This window comes from Drosophila virilis, chromosome 2 (assembly GCF_030788295.1).
Source record: "Drosophila virilis strain 15010-1051.87 chromosome 2, Dvir_AGI_RSII-ME, whole genome shotgun sequence".
Taxonomy (NCBI): Eukaryota; Metazoa; Arthropoda; class Insecta; order Diptera; family Drosophilidae; genus Drosophila; species Drosophila virilis.
In genome coordinates this window covers 1,971,349-1,996,422 of record NC_091544.1, presented here as the reverse complement: position 1 = coordinate 1,996,422, position 25,074 = coordinate 1,971,349, and the positions used below count along the sequence as shown (strand labels likewise).

The window sequence follows — 25,074 nt, the reverse complement described above, 5'->3', positions numbered from 1 at the left end:
CTTGAGTAGAGAAAGAAGAAAGAAGAATATGATTCTGCTGTTTTGGCTCATTGTTTGTGTTTGTCTCCATATACTTAAGCATTTGTGGGAATGGCTGACACGAAGAGTATACGAGCTTGCGTATTAATTTCAGGAGGTTCAGTCAGATGACATTATTTAAGGACTTTATGTTCTTCTCATACTGAAAGGATTTACGAGAGGGTTCCATTTATTATTATGCAGGAATTAATTGTACATATTAAGGTTAACAGGCTTATGAATTAATGGATATATAATAAAGCCCAAACTAAATTCAATTTTTAGATGTTCTCCCTGCGCAAAAAGTATTAAATTAAAAAAATGTTGATTAAACCCCCGTTGATTTAACAATGTATTCATTTTATGTACTTAATGCACAATAAGCCGCTGAATAATTAAAAACAATATTTCATTTGTGCTTATTTTCAATTGTGGGTATATATATATGTATATCTGTTGATTTTGTTATTTCTTTAGTTAAATAGTTGTATATTCATTTAAAAATACTTGCAATACATGTAAATATATAGCAACATTATCATATTTTCGAAGGCCACACATACTTTATGCTTCATGAATCGGTTTTTGACTAGCTTTTTTATGTTTATTAAAACAAAGGCGAGTTCAATCTAAAGCTTCTTGCCTCATGCCTTATTAGAGAAGAAACTTATTGATTCCTTTCAAGCGGCGGAATATTTTTAATTTAGTGTCTTCTATAAAATGAGAACAACTTATATGTTAACTCCTTTTGGCTATGAACAAAAATGTTGTTGTTCATTCTGATGGTCTTTGGTATCTTATTGAAGCTGTTCAATCTAGGCTAAATCTCCTGATAAAGAGTTAAAACACGGAAAAATTATGAAAAATTACTAATTTTGTTTTATCATATAGCTTCCGAGTTGACTTTCCACTTTATCATTTTATTTCGTTCTATGTTTTTGTATGTTTTAATAGGCCATTAGCTGGCCAGCAGTTGGAATTAAATGCTAATGTTGTTTAGCTGAGCTTAATCTTGAGATAGCTAAGCACTGCCTAATGCAGAGTTTAACGTAAAGTCTTTAAAAACCCAACACACAAAGACCAGGCCCAAAAAGCTTTTGGCCGACAGACAATGTGCAAAGAATAATGAATATTACATTCAAATTGTACGAGTGCCACTTAGGCACGCGCACACACACACAGACTCCCCTAACACACATGTGGGTGTGTGTGTGTTTGTGGGTGTTGCTACATCTTCATATGTTGCAAAAGTCAGGCAACTTGCATAATGCCTCTTCTAGCCATGTTTATGCCACTTTATGCAAAAATAATTGCACAATTAGTTTGAAGCTGCCGGTTGCCGGGTGCCGGTTGCCACTCGCTGGCCGAGAGAGGGTATCGGGAGTCGGCTGTGCCCCTTGTGCCCCCTCTGCCCTGCGCCTTGTGCCTTGTGCCTGCTGCAGCGTGTGGCTGTGTGCCTGTTGGTGCTGGTGCTGCTTGTTGATGCCGCACATTGTAAAATTGGTTCAAGCGTTGCTGCCAGCGCCGTCGGCAAGGTGATGGCGACCGCCCTCTCTCACCTGCTCGACCTGCAGCTACCTCCTCATTTACACACAGACACACACACACACACACACACACTCTCTCTGCTCATTAGTAAGAGTTCTGAATGCTATTACAGCGTCATCTACTCGACTAATGCCACTGCTTCGCCTCGAGCCCCTCTTACACCCCCTACTTTTCTTACTGCTTGTACACATGTGCATAAGTGCAATGCAAACACACACTCACAAAAACACACCCACAAACACGCACACTCTCAGACACAGATACTTGCCATGGGCACTTTACTTTTTGCGCACACGTAGCTCAATGCTAGATTTTTGCCTTGTCACGCCCCACCTTTCCTCTTGGCCCACTGACAACAATTGGGCTACGAAGTGGAAGGCAAGACAATGCGCTTCAAATTGGTCAGATTAGCTAGAAAATTCGGCATAGCTGGCGCTTAGCCCAGCCATTGCTCAGCTGTGTTGGAGCCCTTTGACATTTGCAGATTTACCTGCGCATTACTAGCTGAACCTTAACATCTGTGACAGCTCTACAGTTGGACGAAACCAGAAGCACCCACCGATCCCATACCGCCCAGCGACTGCGTTTTTAGCGACAAGGCAACAAAGTTGCTCTTAAGTACTCGCTCTTGGGGCTGACATTTAATTACTCCACTTAATATGCATTTTACAGCTGCAATCCCCAAAAACTATCCTCGCTTTATATGACAAATGCAGCTGTGGTTATTCTCCAAGTGTGACAGACGTATAACCTAAACCCTATTTTGTAAGGTGTGGTTAAACGTAAAGTACTTTCCTGACAGTCATGATTGTGTGGGTTGAGAATTGAACGATCTGTGGAGGGGAAACATCATAACTATCAAAAGATGAATAAAGCCAAGCCGAGTCGAGTGGCAAACCAGGAGCTAAACTAGACTCAAGTGTTGAGCCAGCCAAATTGGGAGCAGAGCAATATCTTCTCGACTAGAAACTACTTTGGTAGATTATTACTATCGTGAATTATATTGCTTACAATATATATACTTACTTTTGTATAGTGTATTGTATATGTATTAAAAATTTATATCTATCTATCTTTGCAGCGAAACTTAAGAGGAACCAAATCGTATAGGCAAAATATTAAAATTCATTTATTCTTTGAAAAAAGAGCTCTTTCCTCAAAATTATCCACGGAAGATCACAGTAAGTTCAGTTCAACATTTTATAATAAATATTATCAAAAGACAAACATTTAGGTTGAATATGTGGGTATTTCAAATTATTCGGAATTTATTTTTATTATGAATATGATAAACAATTAATATGCTACGAGCTTCTACTGAGACAAATGAAAAAATCAAAAAATTAAAAACTCGTTAAAACACATTTAAATAGTGGTTGCAGGATAACAGTAATTCTCTCAAGTTTACTTACTTTTGCGCCAAAAATGTTAAAGAATGACATTCTTAAATGTTGCCTCTCTATGCGATTCTCATAAATTCAAGTAAAGCTCACAAGGCTTACAAGTATTCTAGTTTATTGATATGTGCGTAATCAACAAGTTGTGTTTCTATAAAAGCCAATTTATAAAGTGTTAAAAATCAGATACATGATAATTAAAGAGAGTTCACAGCCAAAGGAGACACAGCCACAACACGACAGACAATCAATTTGCGTGTTGGGTGTAACTAATCAGTTGATTGATATTAATCAACAGGGCTCACATGTGGCACATGTAAATTCGGATCATTATCAACTCTTGTCGCAGCGAATCAATCAATAATCATATTAATTACAAAACGTGGCATTCGACATGCCCAAACAGAAGGCTTTTGTCAACACACTTGACATTTGAGATGTCACTGCCAAAGCTTGAGTACGCATGTCTTGATATATGTAAAGATATACACTCATACATATATATATATATATATATATATATATATATATATTGATGATATGCTGAGAAAACTGCTCTTAAGGATTCCATTTGGCCTTCTGCTGTGCAAGTTGTCAACAGGCGAAGGCAACGAGTATGACATGGCACTTATAGAATCAATTTGCGTAATATTTTCCATTACGACAGGTCGCATACACACGCACACACACTCATACAGACACGCCCATAGACGCACTGAAGCATTTGTGGATTTCATAGAGACAGACATTGGGTTTGTTTTGTGTCACAAGCTCGTTCGCATGTGCTTGTGGCTGCTTGTAATTACTTTAAATTGATATAAACACTTTTGAAATGAAATCGATCTAAGCTTCTTGTTAACAGATTAACATGCACACTAGACAGAGACAGACATAGACACAGACACAGAGACAGAGCTGAAGTGAGAGAGAGAGAAAGACAGACGGACAGACTCCCATTCAGAGGGCTTGTGGCTTCCAGTTTACAATTATTATTTATGCCCACAATGTGTATACATATGGCTGATATATACAGATCTGCCGCCCACTCTGTCTGCCTTTGTGGCGATTCATGTAATTGTGTGCCTGTGTGTGTGTGTGCGGTTTGATAAGAGCTCCATCTGTGTGCGTGTGTGTGTGTGTGTGTGAGGCGCACACAAGTAATCCTTGAAACATGTTTTTGATTTGCAATTTAATCAAGATAATCAAGTTTTATGTGTTTTAAGAAAATTGAAAGTGTGCCTTGTGCCATGTTACACATTGTTTGCCTTTGCTGCTGCTGCTGCTGCTGCTGCTGCTGCTGCCACTGCTGGCAGCTGGCTCTAATCTTTAAATCGCCCATTAAATTTATTATTAAATGCATTTTAATAACCAAACGTCAAAAGTGTTAGCCACAAAGGCGCTGCAATTAGTTTGCACTGGGAAAATTGTATCATAAATACGGCCCGATACTTATGAAATTTAACGAGCGAAAAAATGCCAATCAACTCTCCTTTACAAATATTTTTTTTTTGATTATGTGCTGAGCTATTAAATATATCTGAGTTTACTAAACGAGATTCCACATGCAAACTTTCGGCTTTGTAGTTCGGCTTTAAAAACATTTTATCGAAATCGATATTTATCGATATTATAAAAACGGGTAGAGATATAAGAAAAAAAGGTTTTCATGTTTTAAAGAATATATATATATATATATATATATATTAAAAATTACAATTCTTCGAGATCGACGCTTTCACACAGCTAATGGACACTTGGATGAACTATATTGATACAGTTCATAATCCTAATCAAGAATATGGGGACGCAAATGCTTTCTTCTGCCTTCGTCTAAGCGAAATTTCATGAACATCTGACTGCAACATCCTATGCTCGAAAAATTATATAGTTGCAGAATACTTAAGATAGAGCAATTGTGCAACACGGAGGAAAGCGTATTTCATATTCGGCCTCTCGTTTTTCGTTGTGGCATATGCAACGAGCCACAATTTTCACACATTGGCAATTGCGTTGGCATTACTTTTCATCGAAATGTAAAAGTTTTTCATATTTTTCCACTTGACAAAGTCTTTATGCAGCTTGCATAATAGTTTTATGGCCATCAGGGGTAGAGCAAAACTTTGCTTTCTCGAGAAAATCTAGCGTCAGAACTGCCCCCGTTCCGCCCCCCTTCGCCAATGCCTCTTGCAGCCCTTTCAATAACCATTCAATTTACCAGAGATGCCCCTTCTGCAACAATCCGTCCGTCGGTACGTCCATCCGTCCGTCTGTTCGTTCGCCTGCTGCAATTGCAGTTGATGGCTTTGATTTTATTCGTGGATGCACTTTTCTTGTTGACTGCCCCCTGCTTCGGCTCGGACCCTTCTCGGACCTGGTAACCAGGCGCATCTATTGTTGCCCTGGCTGTCTGTCCCTTTATGCGCTGCGCACTGCTGTTGCATGCTCTTATTATTAATATTTTTCTTTGCTGCGCATTATTTATTGCTGCTGAAAAATGTTTACCCACAACTCAGCGCAAACTTGACTGCAACTTGTACAGAAGACAAATTTTATTTTACTCGCTGCGTTCGCTGACTTTCCTTTTGGTCCTGTGCTCTATGTGTGTGTATTGGTGTGTGTGTGTTTGTGTTGGCCAGGTCATTATGTGGGCTGAGTGCACAGTGCGCGCTGAGTGCTAAGCTTTTAGCCATTGGCTAACGCGGCGTATGCGTAATCGTAATGCGCTTACGTGCCGCCAATGCCAAGCAGCAGCAGCAGCAGCAGGAGCTGCGGCAACGGCAGCAATTTGCGGCATATGTAAATAGAAAATTTCGGCAGCTAGATTCAAATCATGTTTGTCCTCAAATACAAGACGAATTCCAGGCAAAAGGTTTTCGGCAAATACCCAGCAGCCTATTAGGAACCCAAACCGTTATCAAATATACGCAGCCAGGCTATCGGCGAACGGCAATCTAGACATGCCCCAGCCTCCACCTCCAGCTTCCCCCTGCCATTCCGATTGGCAGCTAATATCGTTTAATACACAAAAGCAAGAGCTCTCTCCGAGACGAACGGCCGGACGGTTGGTTGTACGCATGGACTCGAGCACTGGCTAATTTTGGCGCCGGATTGTTTGGCCAAATCTCAAGGTGCACATCATCCCATGTGTATGCCCAGGCACACACACATTCATACACACGCACACATTTTGCATAAATCAAACAAGCAAATCGGCATGTAAACAACAATTTTTGCCAATTCAATTGAATTTCCAGTTACAGAAACGAAACCAAAACCCGGCACATGAGCCGCAAAGGTGGCTGGGGCTGCCCTAAAGGCTGGCCCGGACTACACGGCACAATCCGTACAATTTTCGGCCCGGCACGGCACACGTGCCAGCCGCAACAACAACAGCAACAACAAAGGCACGCACACTCAATTATTTGCTAAAAGCTTATGTAAACGCCTTCGTGTCAAGGGATTTTATTAACTGTTTCTTTTGGCCTAGCTGCTAGCTGCTAGCTGGCCTAGGCCAAATTTCAAACTAGCGCACCTACGCCAACACACAGACACACACCCACACATACATGCACACATACATGCACATAATGACAGTGGAAAATTTGCACACAAATCGCTCGGCAGCTGAGAAACGTCCTAGATAAAAATCGCAACAAAAAGAGAAAAAGAAAAGAGAAAAAAATGAGAAAGAAAAGAAAGCGGAGGGAAAATGAAGGAAATGTATTCAATACAAAGAAATTGAAAAATGCTACAAAATGAATCAAAGTGAAAAACGAATGTGCGAATCGAAACAGCAGCCAAAGAAGCGCTCTAGGTGTGTGTGTGTGTGTATGTTGTTGTGTGTGTGTGTGTGTATTGCGTTCGCCTAACGAGCAAATCGTGTTCAATAAATATTTGCCAGTCAGCCAGAGAGTTAAACAGAGACAAACTGAGCAGCAGATATAAAGCGAAAGAGACAGAGAGAGAGAGAGAGTGGGAGAGAGGAAGAGAGAGGTAGATAACGATTGCTAGACGGATTGAGGTAGGGCATGCGGGCAGGTGAGTCCGCTGAGGGCGCTCGCTGCCAAATCCAAATCCAAACTCAGACGCAATCCCAAAACTGTCCGAGAGCTGCCGGCACGAAGCTAATACAGGCGAAACACAGTTGGTTAACGGCTAGCAACGGCTTATGCCAGGGTTGGGGTTTGGCGGAGGCGGGAAAAAGGCTGCCCGGGCGGAGTACTCTAGGAGTATCTGCATCGGCATCTGCATCTGGGCATACGCATATACGCAGCGTATGAAATATTCATTCATTTGCAACTCCCCTCAGAGAATTGACTCATGTGCGGCTGCTCGCAAGTCGCGCTTCAAACTCAATTTATGAGCGCCCGGTGTGTGCTTTAATAGTTCGCAGCTGAATTAATTGACTGCAGCTGCGTCAAGGGGGGGGGGGCATTGGAAGGGGGCGGTTGAGTGGGTGGGCGAGGTAGCATTTTGACTGAAGATACATTTACCATAGATCTCTCACTTACCATTAAAATAATTTAATCAAAATGCTGTTTACCCAGCCGCACGCACACACACACACACACACACACACACACACACACCCACACCCACACACTCACACACACACACAAAAGCTGAAAGGCAAACTTTGGATGGAAGGCGTCTTATATTTATATAGAAATGGTTCGATTGCGTGTGTCGATGGCTCTGTGTGCGGTTCGAGCGGATAAAGTGCATAAATTTTAATCAATTGTTTACTTACTTTTAGCTTCTTCTTTCTCTCTTTTGGCTTTCTTTTATTTTATTGTATTTTATTTTATTTACTGCGCGGCAACTTGTGAATTGTTTTGCACTTTCGGCTGCTCGCACAGGGCATAAAAACTGTCTAATAAGGTTCGTAACACAAATTGCAGAGAAATAAAGCCACAATATATTACAGCTAGTTCCAAGAAGTCTCAGAAATGTATATGTATTAATGGTTGTGGTTGTCAAAACGAGAAGAAAGGGCACAGTATACGCCCAATAATAGAAAAATAGTTAAAAACAAGAGTAACAAATCAAGGGAAAAGTTTGAACGGAAAGAATTTATAGGATTCTTAGAGTATTATTATAAAAGCAATGATATTGTTCTTTTAACTTTATGTTATTAAATTCTAAGTTTTCAAAACTATGAGAAAACTTTAGTTTGGATGCAAAATATTTTTTATATTTTATAATTTGTAATGCTTTCCATTGAAGCCGAAGTCTCCTAGTCTTATAAATAGACGCTTGGAGCTTAAGAAAAAAAGATAGAAAAAGGTTTAGGGCCTAAAAGTCGAAGACTCTTGAAAGAAAGAAAGAAACTGTGAGATCTTCGGCAAAAACCTGATAAAGGAACCCGGGTTCGGGCATATATCAAAAACAAAATAGAAGCTTGGGGCAAAAACGTGTAGAAAAGCAAATGTGTCCCCAGGGCTACCCCTGCCATTGAGTGCATATCTAAACAGATGGTAGCCCTGGTGTGGTGGTATGTGTTAAAGGCTGCCATTATCGATGCCACAGGCTGTGTTAACTGAACAAAGGGCCAAGCAAGAACGTTTAGTCTCTTGTTGGCTTCTTGGCTTGGGATTGAGCATTCGGGCTTCAGTGTGGTTTCCACTGTGGCCTTTTGTCTTGCAGCAGCAGCAGCGGCCACAACTGCAGCATCAGTTGAACGAAGCCAACAGATTGTAACAAAGGCAGATTAAAACTTATGCACACACTGAAAGCATAAAAGTCTCTCTCTCTCTCTCTCACTCTGGCTGACTGGGCTGTACCATAATGTGAGCTATGTTAGTTTTATAGCAGACAGCAAATGGGTTAGGGCAACAACAACAGCAGCAGCAGCAGCAACAACAACAACAACAACAACAACAACAACAACAACAACAACAACAACAACAACAACAACGGGCATGCTTTGACAATAAAAAACGTAACTAACCGTCGCTGCTGGCGGGGCCAAGAGCATTGTGAATGCTTTATGAGCCTTAGGAGTGCCATAATTTTCACTTAATAATCCGTTGAGTAGCTGCCCGTGATTTGTGGCCCAAGCCCAGTTAATGTAATGAGCTGCTGGGCACGGTGAATGGCCAGGCGGGGGAAGGCGGGTTGAGGCGTCGTCGCATGGCATGGCAAAACAATTTCAAAGTTTTTGTCGAAAACATAATGTGTTCCTAATTTTATTTGTCGCCAATTGGGAGCAACCCCCGTCCCAGGCATGTCCAAATTTATAGTGTGCGGGCCCAACAAACACCTGCGCCGGAAAGTATGCAGCATTAACTGTAAGCTTCGATGTTTCGGATACATATTGGAGCCGCTGCCGGAGAGTATGCCAAAATAATAATAATGCACATAGCAGCTGGAAAAAACAGCAACAACAACAACAATATTTAATGACCGAAATGCACATGAAATTGCGCGCATAAACTAATTACCGCGGATAAAGTTAACAATGGCAGCCCATGGCAAAGGTGGAGTCGATTGGAGTTGGAGGCGTTCGCTGTGGCCCGTCGTGTGCCTTTAAAAGGTTTAACTGCCAGCAGTTGGGCAAGTCGACAGTCGACAGCTACTCGGGCTGCCGTGTGGCTGTCAGTCCAACGACCCCCGCCCTGCCCTGCTGTGGCCACAAGCCGCTCATATGCTGCCGTTTGCCAGCATTACCGGCATTTACAATATTTATTTTAATATTGCACTTTTTTTTTTTGGCAGCCGCCCAACTGGTCCAACAGCCCTCACGCCCAGCGGCATATTCTGTGTGTTATTGTGCCAAATTGTTTATGAAAAATTGCGTATGACGAGGACGACGGCGTCGACGGTGATGGCGTCGCTGCTGGCGCATAAATCAAGCTGCCTTGGCTGAGGATTTGGGCCAGTCGCTCGACGGGTGGACGCCCGGCCTGGACTGGGCGGGCTCTGGCTGGTAATTACAATGTAGCCGCCTGTGAATTTAACGATCCGGGCCGCGGTGCCAACAGTCGCCAACAAGCAAATGCGGAACACAACACACAACCATTTTTACCACCCGCTGTTGTAAAGGGTTCGCCTGCCGGACCAGGGTCAGTTGGCCTGGTCAGCAGCGAGGGCGGGCGGAGTGCGTGTGGGCGGCATGTTAAACACAAGTGTGAGCCAAGTGGAAAATAACATTTAAAAATGCCATAACAATAACTAACAAAGACACCAAAAGCAAATGGCAATAGCAAATGGGTCGGCTGGGTAGTCAGAGGAACAGGAGCTGCAGCTGGAATCGGAGCCGGAGCCGGAGCCAGGCCCAAAGGCTAGACGGTCAGGCTGGCTGAAATTAAATGGCGCGAGAAAATTGCACGGTCAGTGCGAAGTCTGAGTGGAGCAGGCTTACATAATTGCCAAGCAAAGAGGAATAGATGAGCAGAGCGAGATAGCAGCACTCAAAGAGAGAAGGAGAGAGGGAGAGGCAGGCAGAAAGACTGCAAACACAATCAGACCTGACGAACTGTATTGTATGCACACCTTGACCCAGCACATAGAATAAAATTGGATTGCGAGTTCGCACAAATAAAAACCCGTCTGGGCAAAATAAAGCCTCAACTTAAAATATCGGACAGGCTATAAAAAATATTTACAATTAAAATACAGCGAATAATGCTGTGAGATCTTTTTAATAAATGTCAGATTGAGCTGACAGCGGATAGATGTTAAGATATATTGAATAAGTTCTTAAGAAGTGTGAGTCCCAAGAAAGAAAAAATGAAAAACATTTTTTAAGGTCTTTTGAAAGTTCTTAATAGAAGGAAGTCTGCATTTTCCTGGCTTACATTTTTCAAAAAATATATATAGAAATTCATTTAAAAAGCAAGTCCTAATTCATCATAGGCAAATAACCAAAAAATAATCAATCAAAAAACTCGATCTGCTCGAAAACCTGAAAGATCTATTATTTCCTTGAAGCTCTGAAATAAATTCCGGTAATAAGCTTGGTCCTCTCTAAATCCTTAGATGAAGATTCCCACATAGAAGAACTCTTAAATTAAGGTAGAATGAGTTACGACATCAAGTACGTCTCATTTTAAAAGAAATAAATATTTTTAAAGCATGTACTTAGTAAAATATAATTAATCGGCATGCCATAAAATATAATACACATTAATCAATCCACTGAAAGTCATAATAAAACGCAAACATTGCCTTTTTGACACTATTTACTACTTAAGTCTAGACTTGGTTAGTTAGTATGATCATGCTTGTTGTTGTTGTTGTTGTTGACTAAGTTAAACTGGGCTTAGAATAAAAGGTTATGCAAAATGCAAATAATGCACTCAAATGCTATACAAATATATATATATATATATATGGAATGGTCCAGGTCCTCACAGCAGTTCTTCGCCCAGTCAGCAATTGTGGCACTTGACCAGCCCCACCTCATCGCAGTTCATGCATTTGAGGGCGACAAACTCGGCCGTGAAGTGATTGCGATGCACGGACTTCTTGGAGCCGTTGCACGAGGGGCACGGCAGCAGGCGATAGCCGCCGCAGGTCTGGCAGGTGTATGTGCTGGCAATGGACTTGTAGGGCTTGAGCAGCTGGCGCAGCTCGCCGGACTCATTCATGCGCTCGACGGTCTCCGCATCGCCAATGAGTTGGCCCTCCACATAGAGCTGGGGCACGCGTATCTGTGAGGTCTGCATGCGCTGGCGCATCTCCGCCTGATACTCGACGCTCATGAAGACGTCCCGCTCCTCGAACTTGACCAGCAGCGTGCGCAGAATTTGCTTAACATTGGCACATTTCGCATAGGTGTCCCGTATGACGCCCATGCTGGTCGTATAGAGCACCACCTTGCCCAGATCTTTTTCCATGAAGCACTGTGAGACGGAAGAGAGAAGAGAAGAGAGGCAAAAGATTAGACCAAGTTTAGTTCCAGTTCTCCAAGTGTCTGCTGGCAAAGCAGGTCAACAAAATAGCTTGAAATTGGCACAGAATTCGCCACAGCGCTCAGATTTTGGTTGCCGCTACGATCATGAGCGACGCCAACGAAGATCGAAATGGGGCTAAAACAAAGCCATGACCAAATATAATCCACACAAAATGCAGCGACATTTTCCGCTTTCCATTGGAGAGAAATCTCTGGATGACAGAACCAACAAAAAGACAATCAACTTCGGGTATGTGTTAACACACGCTTGGCCTGGCTTGGCTCGTTGTCTCTTTGGGCATACAACCAGTTGGGTTCATTAGCTTTTGTCTGTCGGTCGACCCGTTTGCAGCTCACGTAACCAAACGGCTCTGCATGTCACTCAAAATCCTATTAATCAATTTAATTAAGCAATAATGGAAAAACTGCTAGCCAATTGGCAGCAGCTGTGACTCCAGCACACACACACACACACACACACAGGCACACAATGGAAATGCGACGTTTTCCCGACTATTTATGATGGCTTATTTTGTAAGGCCCCCTCCGGCGAACCGGTTCGGGTTCACTCATTTCATTTGACAATTAACATTTCCGTTAGTTGGCCAACTTTGGTGCCGTCTGCTTTGCTGCTTTGGCTAATGAACCGCTTTCCAGCCAGATTGCCAGCTTGAGCCAAGCCAAGCCAAGTGGTATCAATGAACTGTGCAAGTGCAACCGCGACCGTGCGGATACTCAAAATAAGTTAATCCCCCGCTTCTGAAACCGGTGTAACGAGAATTCGCTAGCAAAAAATGCATTCAGCTCGAGATTAGACCGTTAGACCACGGCGCACTTGATAAAATTCGAGCTGCCAGCGTGGAGAGTCTTGGATTGGGGAGCACACACAGAGCTGTGGGCAATACCTGTTCCCATTGGCGAGTGTGCTCCAATTGAGCGTGTTTTTCCGCGTGACACGGGCAGACACGAGCACGATATAAATATACCCTCAAGAACGTTTGACTATGTGAGATGGCATGTGAGGGTCAAGATGTAATTAGATATGGCATTCAGTTAACGTCGAAAATCTCAACAGAGTTTTAATTTAATCTTAACCCTGATAACATTGTATTCCACTGGAGCCAGGGAGAAAAACAAAGCCCATTTCCATCTCTAAATCCTAATTTGTATTTAAATATTTTCAAGAATTCTCCTTAAAAAAAGGCGTTTGCTATACTTCAAATCCAGCTCGTCTTTTGCATCTGAAATTTCGCGTCTCTTTTCAACACTGTGCTACGTGATAAATATATATTTTTAATTTAGTGCGGGTTGTGTTGGAAAACAAAGAAGTTCAAAGACTCGTATCACGAGCCAAAAAGCAAGCTGCGGTCAAATGGAAAGTCAACTTTTGCGACGCGGTGAATGTCGTCGCTCTGCGAGATGTCGCCTGGCGGTTTTTCCAATTCCATTTGCTGCAATTGTCCCTGGTGAAAACACGAGGATGCCCCACCCCCCTCCTTTCTCCCTCTCAGATGCACCACACACCGCACATCGCTCACTTCTCCAGCTCTGAGGCTGATTAACGCTTTGGCCTGCTGCAACTCATTGTCAACCAGGGCTTTTATTTGTGTTTTGTGAGTTGCCAAAAAACAGACACATAGACAAACAATTAACACACGTGATTTGCACGGCTAACCTCGCAGCTGAAACAGTTTTTTTTGTCAGTGTATGTCAAGCTGCAGCCGCAGCAGCGACGAGACGAAGTCGAAGACGCAGCCGCAGCCGCAGCTGCATGAATTGGAAAAAAGAGAAAGCAGGTCACTTGTATTGGCCAGCAAGCAGGCAGGCAGGCAGCAGTCGGTTCGAGTGATTGGCAATCGAAGAGTTGAGCAACGCGGGCTATGAGGCTAATGCCAATGCTGACAGCAGTCTCTTGATGTCTCCAATTGTAGTTGTTGTTGTTGTTGTTTTTGTTGTTGTTGTTGCTACCTTCTCGAAGGTGACAAAACGAAGGCAACATCTTTGACTGTTGATTTTATTTTATTTTTATTTGATTTTATTTGTGGCAACAGCAACAATTTGGCAGCATTTATGCTCTAATTATGGCTTAAAGCCGCAAGACATAAATCAAAGACCCAGTAAAGACGTCGACCAACTGCCTCGGCGCATATTAAATCCTACGCTCAACAAAAATAACATACAAAGGCCAGCCTATTTTCACTTTCGATTCAGTCTGAGCTGACCTGCATGTGGCTGTGGCTGCTGCATTGTAATTAGCAGCATTTGAGCTGGTTTTTCTTTTATTGTTATGCAGATGCGATCGCATTGTTAGCCTTAAACTCGTCGACTTCTTTCGATTTGGCTAATTTGCATGTGCGCCGCTATAAGGCCACAAAACACATTTCTTTTCTTTGGCATTTAGCTAATTTATGCTCTTCAGCATTCCATCAAATTCAACATCAAGCCCAAAGTCAAGCTCCGTAGCTTTGAAAGTGAAAAGCAACAACAACAACAGCAAGAGCAACAATTAAACTGATCTCAAATCTAAGCATTAAAATAGATAAAGGGAAATTTCCTGGTCTTCTTCTGTGGAAGTGAAATGCGCGCAACTGACTAGCTCAATAATAAAAGTTAAATACCATAAAAAACAAACCCTAAAACTGACTATACTCATGTGTCCATAACATTTATATGATTGCAGACCAAACGGAAAGTTTCATCAAGTTTATAGATGAACTGATTTTTATGCTCGATAAAATGTAGATAACAGTCAATGAATATCTCTGGTATGCCCAATATTTATAATGATTGTAAGGCAAACATGTCTTAAAGTCTTGAGAAACTGTGACGATAGAATTATTATAACGATAGCATTACAAGAGGTGCTTGACAACTGGCCCCAAAGTAAATAATATTGTTGTTTTCATTTGAAATGCATCTCTTTGGGAAAAGACAAGCTATATAGAATAGAGAGCATAGATTCATTTGTTGGTGCAACATGATGAACTCTATAATTAAGATCAGCAGACGAAAATGGAATCTCCAACATCAACAGCTGCGTCAATTTAGTTATGTCCGTCTTTACGACTACAAAGAAGAACTATCAGATGACAGCTGAATTGTGGAACAACAATTTGGTTAAAGATATGCTAGATATAGAACACTGGCAATAACGAGTTATGCTCCCAACTTATGTGCAAGAACTTGTCACCAAACTATCCGAAACTAGACACTCGGTTTTTGTGTCGTTGGGTATAAAAACTGTTCGCAAATCAATCTAATTTAATTGATATGCCTTAATATATATACCTAATGCTTTAATACACTATCATATATTCACTAGACATGTGTGGGCATATTGTCATAACAATAGATCTAAGATCTAAGTTGCCTTCAAGTCAGGGAAATACTCTATGTGATCATAGCTATGTGATATTTTCTTTAGTTTAATTAGCTTGATGATCACTCCAAATGGGATCTCAGCACACGCCCCAAAGAAATTGTGGGCAATTCCACAAACAGCTTCGCTGACTTTCTATGATTTATTTAGCTGTTGTTTAAGTTTTCTAACTGCACAATCTCGAGCGAGCTGCGAGCTGCAAGCTACAAGCTGCGATTAGTAACTCAGCAAACGGCTCAAGCTAAACCATTTATCTAACTGGGAGCAAAGAAAACCAACAAAAAAAACAAATGAATAAAATGGAAAAATGAAAAATGTGGTCAAAGCACAAAACCAACTAATATCTAAATAAGCCAAAGCCAAGCGCTGAGCGAGTGGCGACAAAATAAGCCACTTAACGGTTTTTCATTAAGCATGCGAGTGTGTAATTGCACGCACACTCACACACACACACACGCACACAGAGAAAAACTCGCACACAAATGGGCAGCACTGGAGAAAAGACGCTGTGTGTTGTGGCTGTTTGGCAGTCCGGCAGAGTCTGGCGGCTCATTAGATTACGAGCAGCAGGCGGCCAGACACAAATACCAAATGTGAAAGATATTGAAAAGCAACAACCAGAGCAACAACAACAACAACAACAACAGCAACAACAGCAGCAGCAACAACTAACGGCAATTGTTTGGCAGCACTTTCTCCCATGGAGCGTGCAATTGGTAAACAATTCGCCAAGATGCGCGCTTCGATTGCATAATTTAACCAACAAGTGACTCAATGGAAGGTACCAGACACACACACACACACACACACACAGACTCAGAGAGACACACACACACATGGATAAAGAGGAAAGTTCATATTGCAGCATTGCAAGTGCAACACCTTGCTTACGTTCACATTCGGCTGCTATTGCAGCTGCAAGAACGTGACTATTTCACACACACACACATGGATAGAGAGAAAAGTTCATGTTGCAACATGGCAAGTGCAACACCTTGCAACATCGTGCTTACCTTCACATTCGGCTGCTGTTGCAGCTGCAAGAACGTGGCTATTCCATTGCGCACACGATTCTTGACGCCGCGCACGGTTCCCTTGGCTGAGCGTATGGTAGACTGTGTGGAGCTGGCGCTGCTGCGCACGTCCCGATAGCCGGCGAACACGTCGTGATCCTCGTGCATCGACGCTTCGTCCCCCTCCCGCTCCCGCTGCTCGTCATGCCGCGCAAAGCTCCTGAAGTTCTCGTGCTCGTTTATGTGAAAGCTGTAGTATTGATCATCCGCATACTTGTAGCTGCCCCCGCTCACGCTCCCGCTGCTCCCGTTGCTGTCCGGCTGCAAGTTGGCTGCGGCAGATGGCGGCGGATCGCCACCGGTTTGGACAAAGTTGGCCCGCTGCACCGCGGCGCGCAGTTCCTCGATGCTGGCCTCGTTGAGCGATTCGCGCGACAGGCGTCGCGACAACGGCCTGCCAGACGACAGCTCCGATCCGCTCGCTGGCTGCCGGTTTGGCGGCTTGTCCTTGACCGCGACTGCGACCGGATCGGCGACGGGGCTGGTGAACTGCACCACGTACTCGGCGCTGCGTCTGTCCCGTATGTCGCGCAGCAGCGAGTCCGGCAGCAGGTTGCCCAGCATGCGCAGCGATTTGTGGCGCTGGCGCAGCTGGCCGCTGGGCTTGGCTGCCGCCTGACGCACATACTCCGTGCTGCTGCAGTTGAGGCTGTCACTGTTCAGGGAAGAGGGCTCGCTCTCCTCGCTGTCGTCGGTCAGCAGGAGTGCGGCCTGTACGGGTCCGCCGTTGCTCTCCAGGTCGCTACCATTGCCGCTGTCGGCTGTCTCGCAGTGTGTGGCGTATTTCTGATATTGTTGCATGTAGCAATTGTCTGGGCTGTCTGCCACGGCGGCAGCTGGAAGTGTGGGCGTGGCCGCCTTTTGCACAACCATTTTAAAAGCCAGAGAGTTGTGGCTCGGCTTGGCTAACACTTGTGGCACACGCGGTCTAAAGATCTGCAGTTCGTTTCTATTTTGTTATTTATTTATTTAATCGTTTTTTTTTTTCGGTTATTTCTTTGTTTTATGCGCTTCGTTCACTGACTTTGGCGGCCGTTGCACCCGTCCTCGCATGTCTTTATGCTTCAGCTCTTGTCGTTAGACTGCGTTGCGTTTTTTTCTCGCCGCTCTAACAAAGCTGCCAAAGACCGCAGCCACAGTCACAGCCAAGCAGCCCAGCAAGTAGCTATCCAAGCAAACGCTCTCCAGCTCTCTCTCTATCCCTCTCTCTCTCTCTCTCTCTCTAGTTGCCTCTCACATTTCACCTAGTTATGCATCGCATTCAGCGCTGAGATATTCAGCAAACGCTCGCAACTGCTTTCTTTTCTGCGGAGCGCTTCCCGTTTAAACTTTTGCAATTTCGCGCCCGTTTCTAATTTCTGGCTATTAGCGTCCCAAAGAAGCTTCTGGCTGCTGCTAATGGCATCGAGAACAGCTGCTGCCACGATCGGCACGAAATCTGTATATAAAAGTAAATCGACCAAACTGCAAATGCTGCTTACTAAGAATGGCGAATGACAGTTGCCAGATGTTGCTGCTAAAATCATCAAACGGCTAAAATAGCAACTGTTCATTGCTCCAAAGAACGATTTTCGTTGATGGAGATTTACGCGATTCTGAATTTGATTATTCGGTTAGTTAAAGCTCAGCTTAATTTGCCGTGATTGTTTCTTTTACCTTAATATATATACACATTTTTGTCTAGGCAAGACAGCTCATGTAAAAATATTTATCCTGAAGATAAAGTCATTTTCGATTACTCGTACTTCATGTAGAATATTATTAAGGCCTTAAGCTTGTAATTTATTAGATTTGTATTAGATTTATTGATAGCATCATCTAGATATCAAAGTTCATTCAGCTATATTTATCCTGAGGATAAATTCCATTTCTCCTATTCAACTACATAAGTCTAGAATATACAATCATTATTGTGAATTGTGTTAATAAATTATAATCTTGTGTTATTTTTCTTGTAAGCATCATCTAGACATAAAGGCTAATGTAGTCATATATATCATGAGGATAAATTTATTTTGTTTATTGAACTTCATTGTTGGGAATTGTTAAAGTCTTGATGATGTGTTGTTTTTTATGTAAACATTATTGAGAATATATTTATCCTGAGGATAAATTCCTATTCATTTAGTAAAGTTCGCTATAAGGAATCAACCTGATTACACAATTTAAATTGCGCATATTGACAAGGTGTCTGGTAACACTTGAAAGTCATTTTGAAATTTAATGATATTTGACATCTATTAAAAACGCATTAAATTTGACATGCAGATAGAGCCCTGCTTCTGGTTTAAGTTTCAAGTTTAAGCGATGCATAAACTTTTAAAGCGCAAATTGTTTTATTTGAAATGTATTCAAGATGTATTCGCCGGCTAGCTGAGTCGTTAAAAGCATGTCCATTTATCCGCATGTTTTTTTTTCTATGCAAACTTGTATCTCTTGATATTTTTTGAAAAAATATGCAGACGAAACTTGCTGCTGGTGATTTATTATTTTTTATTGCAGGTAATATGTCAATGCAGTTTTATCAACATTTGTCACAATATTAATTGCTGTCATTGAAACCAAAAACTTGTTGACTTAAGCAAAACTCACTTCCCCCCTGCGTTATAAAGCGAGTATTTTCACTTTTTTATTAAATATTAATATTATATATTATACCCCAACATGAAGCATAGTTCCCATCTTGTCTCTTTTATATGTAAAGTCTACCTCAAGGTAAACCCAATTATCTATTTGCGCGAATCTCCGCATCATTCACGTATCTTGGGCTATAGATAAAATGGATAAGCAAGAATAAAGTTTATCTATATATATTTTGCTGAATGAATGCGTTGGCCACTTATCGGCCGGATATTAGAGAATTTCCATTGCCGATTGCACGAAATTCATTCAGCGTTAAAAAAAATGCTCGTATGTATTTATATATATAAGGTATATGTGTGCAGACACATAGCTAAAATTCAGGTAGTTGTCGGGTGCTTGGTCGAGTTTATTGATACGGCATGAGCATAAGCAGCAAGAGCAAAAGAAACGAGGGCTGTCTGCGGTTGGGGGCGATAAGCAGCGTTCGAAGTGCTCCATAATCAGTTAGCAGAAGTGCGGAAAAGATAGTCAGATAGTCAGACTACAGACTACAGACTACAGACTACAGACTACAGACTACAGACTACAAATACTAAATACTCATCATTCGCATAAGCCATCAACTTTTGCACAATTTGTGCACAATCAATGCAAATGCCAAGTTTGCCAGCAACTGCGGTGCTTGCGGCAACGCCAGCAAATGCGTCTTATCTGGAATCTCGCGGCGTGGCCCAAAATCAGCCAAAAATCACGTAGCACGCGCCGCAACAAGATTCTCACTCGGCAAAGCAAAAGACCAATCGAAGCAAATCTAATTGACTAAATGGAAACTTATGTCAACAGCATGCAAATCCGACGATTAAAGAGACAGCAACATCGTTTCTTAGGCAAAGATGATTCTTAGCCCAACTGCTTGAAGCTGGCATTTAAGCCATTTCGTTGGATTATACACAGAAACTCGGCCCGTATCATATGCTCAAATAATAATCGGAGTACAGTGGTGCTAAGTCTATTCATGTTTTAAATATATTTGTTTTTGTTTATATCTAGATTTTCTAACCACAAGCAAATTGAAAATGTTTGTGAAGGGTATACTCGTTTTGTGCATGTGTTTGTAACTGGCAGCAATATCTCTCGATCAGCACGACGAGTCTGTCTGTCTGGAACAAAAGAATTATGTTTTATCTATTATTATTTATTTATTAATGGTCGAAAAACACGAGTGTCTTCCTATTTATTCAATATGATCTCCCACTTTCAAAATATCGATAAATATCGATTTTGTAAAAAGTTTATTTTGAGCGTAGCTCGAAGATTATGGGAGCTAAACACACCAATCTGTTCAGGTTTGGATTTGGAGTCTACAACCAACTATATATTTCTGACTGCGGGAAAGAAGAAGCGCAGTCAGAATATCTGTGCTTGTGTATACACGTTTAGAAAAAGGTTCAAATGTTTCCTACGGCAGCTCGTCGCTAGATGCAGGGTATCTTCCAAGTCGGGCACTGCCGACTGGCGTATTCATTTTATGCACTACATAGTTTTATCTCTTCTCGTCATAGCGCAAAGTCTTGGAACATGCAGTTTCAAATAATTTCGATACTTTACTATATATATATATATATAAATGAAATGTGATAAATCGACGCACATTCTGGTTTACTGGAGTCATAGAAACTAAGCCCAAATCGAATCCAATCCAAATCGAAAAATATAGTCAAATTAATAAGTTTCGGCCCAAACTTGGCAACAGTCATGCAAATATATATATATATATATACATTTATCTACACAACGCTCGCTGGCGTTGATCGTGTGTCGCGATTATCACGTGTTGACAACAATTCTTTGGTATCTGCGACGGCGCCGTGGGTCACGCTTCGATATAAAAGAGCAGAATGCATCTCGAGTTGCATTTAGTTTCGGTTTGGGCATTGCACTAGAACACGAGCATGACTGGCAAGGGAAATAGCAGACAAGCCTGGCTGCTGGCCTTAACTGCAATTGCAACTGCAATTGTAGATGTGACTGCGACAGCAGTGGATCACGAGAGGATGCTGTGCGCCAATGATAACACGCCCATCTGCGGGCGCAGTCAAGGCACATATTTGCTGTTCAAGAACGAGTGCGATTTGAGGAATGCGCAGCGCGAGAATCTCATGGGCGTACCCATATGTAAGTGACAAAGGACTGGACTGTCAATATCTAATCCATATCTATGTGAACAACTTGGCCCTTTCGACCTCTCGTCCCTTAGTTGATGTCGCGCTGCACTATTGTCTGCCCGACTGCGACTTCGAGTGCGATGCTGCTTCCCAGCCCGTTTGCGGCGTGAGCGTGGCTTCGGGCGAGCGCAGGAGCTTTAGGAATCGCTGTGAAATGATGCGCGCCGCGTGCCGCAGCAAATCCGACTGGCTGGTCCAGATGTGGGGCCCGTGTCCTCGCGGCCAGCGGCAGCCCAAGCAGCCGGCGCACACGGTGCTCGTGGGCCAGCGCAGGCGTCGCCGGCCCATACCCTGCACAAACGTGTATCGGCCGGTGTGCGCCAGCTATGCGGGCGTCAAGTCAACCTTCTCGAACGAGTGCCTGGTCAACGCGGAGAACATACGCACCCGAAGAAGTAAGCCCCATGAACATGACTCAACTAATGGCAGAACTTAAAGAGTGGCGCTCTTGCAGATTGGCGCATCATCTCGGAGGGCATGTGCGGCGAGGACAGCACCAAGATGAAGCACAATCGCAAGTGGAAGCCAATGGCCAAGGCCAATGCCAAGCCCAAGTCCGAATCGCAGATGATGGAGCGCAGCAAGCGCAGTCACCAGCTGCAGCAGCAGCAGCAGCTTAATCAGCTGGACGAGGACTTTGAGCTGTCGGAGGATGCGGTGCAAATCTTTGCGCCCTCCACATTTCACACGCAATTCATCAGCAACACGGGCACCATGGAGAAGAGCTACTCCCTGCCCGCCCGCCAGCCCCAGGCCCAGCCACAGGCCCAGCCCAGGCGTCTCTATGGCAGCACAGCTAAAATCCGCAATGGGCAGAAGCAGGGGCAGAGCTCAAAGCCGTGCGTGTTCAGTAATGAACCCGTCTGCGGCAGCTTCAATGGCGAGAGCCGCACTTTTGCCCATGTGTGCGCTCTGATGGAGCACAGCCAAGCGGCGGGCAATGGTAAGCACTGAAGCGGCGAGGCTTAGCGAGCGGCGACTGTAATTAAAAGTACTCCACAGCATGGACCATTCTGTACGAGGGCCGCTGCCGACGCTGCGATAAGCCCTGCCCCAGCGCGTACAGCCCGATTTGCGCCAATCGCAATGGCATTAGCTACACCATCATCAACGAGTGCTATCTGGAGCGAGTGCGCTGCAAGGATCCGAATAGCGGTAGGTTTAATGCTGCCAGCGCCACAAACGAGTCGCCTCTCACATATTGCGCCTCATTCCGCTCATTGACAGATTGGAAGATCACGCACAAAGGCGAGTGCGCCCCGCCCGCCGAGGAGGTGGCCCACGGCTTACCTCCGCCCAGCCCCAAGCCAATGGCATATCGCATTCCCCACATGCTCTATGCAGCCAGCAGTGCCAGCTCCAGCTCCAGCTCCAGCTCATCCACAACCACAACCACTCCTAGATCAAGCGCGTTGACCAGGACAAGCACATCTACTCCAGGACCACGTCGCCTGCTGAGGAAGCCCAAGCGTCCGACGCCCACGCCCAAGGATCTGAGCAATCGCAAGATACGCAAAATCGAGCTACACAATTTCGAAGGCTTCGATGCGCAGCCCATTAAGGCGCCAGCTACAAGCAAATTGTGGAGCTCAAAGAATAGCTGGCAGGCGACAGACAATGTCAAGGACGCGCTCACAAAGAGAGTCCATCATAAAAAGGCGCACAGCTGGCCTTACAACTGGCCTCTGCCACTGGCCACGCCCCTGTCACTGCGCACAACAACAACGCCAGCACCGCTGAACACGCTGCCGGGCATTTCGGAGGCGCAGTTGCTCAATTTCGATCTCAAATCTGCGGCGGATATCTTTGGCGAAATCGAGGCCGACACAGAAATACTCTTCATGATGGACAGCACAGCCGCAACAGCGCGAGCAGCCGCAACGGAGGCCACAACAAGTGCTTCTACGGCGTCAACAAGCACAGCTGTGCCGACGACCGCGTCGCCCGCAACCACAACAACAGCAAAATCAACAACAACAGCAACAACGAGAACAACAACAACAGTTGCAGCCATCAGCTCTGAAGACACGACTGAAAACACAGCTCAAAAAGAAACAGAGGCATCTGTTATTGACATTTCCACCAGCAGCAAAAGCCTTGATGAAACCACCAGCGAGTTCCTTGATCCAAGCACAGCGGCAACATCAACAGCTGCAGCAACAACACCAGCAACAGCAACAACAACTACAACAACAACAACAAACTCTGACAGCTCCAGTGGGAAGTCAAGCACTCCAAACCTGGACTACATGTCGGATGAGCCGCAGAGCACACAGAGTGGGCATACCTCAATATACGGGCTCGATAAGAACTCGCTGATCATGAAATTGTTGCGGGCGCGAAGTGGTAAGAATATGGTCTTATAATCTGCCTGTTGAACAGCTTTTTAACTGTAAGTTAGCAATTGTTTTTATGGAGTCAGTGATATGAGTGCTCTGTGTGTTTTCTAGATTTAACAAATTATTTAAGCAACAATTAGCTTAAACAATAAATTGTTACATTTTACAAAGAAACTTCGCTAGAAATACCTAAATTCGAGGCGAATGGCCATCTATTGCTCATAGTTCTATGATGGATGCACACGCTTATATCATATGCAGCAACCATGCTACAGAGTTAACGAAACGTACACTCAACGACTATTTTGAATAGGTTCCACAACTTGACGAATTTTCGGAATCAATTTTCCATCTACCTCTCGTCTTTAAATAGCTATTGCACACACCTTGTCTAGCATTTACAGCCACTCTGCTCCCCATTGACCGATTTGAATTCGACTTGTCGTGCTCCACACTTAACGTATTGACTGAAATATAACGAAAGTGGAAATTTGCTCCTCAGAAGATAAGACATAAACCTAGCATTATTGCTGTTCAGTTCAGAAATTTTTGTATTATTTTATCATATTTAAAATTTCGCAAATTATTATACCCTGAACCCATTAATAATGGGTATAAGGGTATATTGTATTTGTGCGAAATCCAAATGTATGTAACAGGCAGAAGGAAGCATCTCCGACCCCATAATATATATATTCTTGATCAGCATCAATAGCCGAGTCAATCTAGCCATGTCCGTCTGTCTGTCTGTCTGTCCGTCCGTCCGTCCGTCCGTATGTATGAACGCAAGGGTCTCAGAACCTATAAGAGCTAGAGACTTAAAATTATAGATTTAGATGCTCCTAGTTCCCGCGCAGATCGAGTTTGTTTCCGATAATCGATAACTTACTCCGTTTCCAAGCAATCGATAAAAATCGATATCGATATCCTGTTTTTTGGGAAATTTTGGTAAATAATAAGAGCTGGAGTCACCAAACTTGACATATAGCTTCTAAAATAGAATATATATATGCATTTGATGTTGGAAGAAGAGTGTTCAGGGTATACCCTAGTCGGGAGCTTCCGACTAGAACCTCTTCCTTGTTAAATTTAGTTTATATGTTAGTGTTAAAGACACTACTCCACGCAAAAAAAAAAAAAAAAATCAAGTTAATTTGCAAGTAACCTATTGGCACCGTTTCTTAATACGAATCTTACAGTTACCAATTCAGCTGTTTATTTTAAAAATAAAGTAGTTGGGTTCTTCTCAGATACTTATATAAATTATATTTAAGTAGATTTTAAATTTTTCATCCTAATCTTAGTATTTGTTATTTGACCAAATGCGAATCCAAGCTAGAAGGGCCACAAAAATGGGCTCTGATAACCCAATTTGTGTTTTATAGATGATCATCGAGATCCTTACTGGATTCACATCTGTGTCGAATAGCAGCTGTATGTTAAATGATCTTAATATTGGAATTCGATGAATGATCAAACGATCAATCAAACGCTGGTCAGCAACGAAATTTCACTGCAGATCCATGCCGAAAATCACACATATTTAAAAGCCAAACTCTCGTTGGCGGAAACACTAATTAGCCCCCAGCCTAGCAATATAATAAAATGACTATCCG

At 43.2% G+C, this 25,074-nt stretch overlaps 3 protein-coding genes across 4 annotated transcripts in view; 2 read left to right on the top strand and 1 right to left on the bottom strand.

Moving 5' to 3' along the window:
* The window catches only part of Osi1 (Osiris 1), a 90,214-nt gene that overhangs the window by 61,603 nt on the left and 3,537 nt on the right, over positions 1 to 25,074 (top strand). For both annotated transcript variants that reach the window (XM_070207459.1, XM_032439106.2), the window contains exon 4: positions 2,648 to 2,747. In XM_070207459.1, coding sequence (XP_070063560.1) covers positions 2,648 to 2,747 — 100 coding nt within the window. The remainder of the gene's footprint in view (positions 1 to 2,647; positions 2,748 to 25,074) is intronic.
* Positions 11,020 to 17,384, bottom strand: LOC6635117 (glutaredoxin domain-containing cysteine-rich protein CG31559). Its single transcript, XM_032439105.2, has 2 exons — positions 16,252 to 17,384; positions 11,020 to 11,809 (listed from the first exon to the last, which is right to left on the bottom strand). The coding sequence occupies exons 1-2, from the start codon at positions 17,182 to 17,184 to the stop codon at positions 11,336 to 11,338; spliced, it is 1,407 nt and encodes a 468-aa protein (XP_032294996.1). The 5' UTR covers positions 17,185 to 17,384; the 3' UTR covers positions 11,020 to 11,335.
* On the top strand, positions 20,783 to 23,615 carry LOC116649752 (uncharacterized). Its single transcript, XM_032439102.2, has 5 exons — positions 20,783 to 21,069; positions 21,152 to 21,514; positions 21,574 to 22,062; positions 22,122 to 22,274; positions 22,347 to 23,615. The coding sequence occupies exons 1-5, from the start codon at positions 20,847 to 20,849 to the stop codon at positions 23,483 to 23,485; spliced, it is 2,367 nt and encodes a 788-aa protein (XP_032294993.1). The 5' UTR covers positions 20,783 to 20,846; the 3' UTR covers positions 23,486 to 23,615.

What these genes read in the sequence shown, in the direction of transcription:
- LOC6635117 (XM_032439105.2), bottom strand. Translation starts at nt 17,184, where the DNA reads ATGGTTGTGCAAAAGGCGGCCACGCCCACACTTCCAGCTGCCGCCGTG. An exon ending in AACAGCAGCCGAATGTGAAG is followed by an intron (nt 11,810 to 16,251) that starts GTAAGCACGATG and finishes TCCGTCTCACAG; the next exon opens with TGCTTCATGGAAAAAGATCT.
- LOC116649752 (XM_032439102.2), top strand. Translation starts at nt 20,847, where the DNA reads ATGACTGGCAAGGGAAATAGCAGACAAGCCTGGCTGCTGGCCTTAACT. An exon ending in TCTCATGGGCGTACCCATAT is followed by an intron (nt 21,070 to 21,151) that starts GTAAGTGACAAA and finishes CTCGTCCCTTAG; the next exon opens with TTGATGTCGCGCTGCACTAT. An exon ending in CTGCAAGGATCCGAATAGCG is followed by an intron (nt 22,275 to 22,346) that starts GTAGGTTTAATG and finishes GCTCATTGACAG; the next exon opens with ATTGGAAGATCACGCACAAA.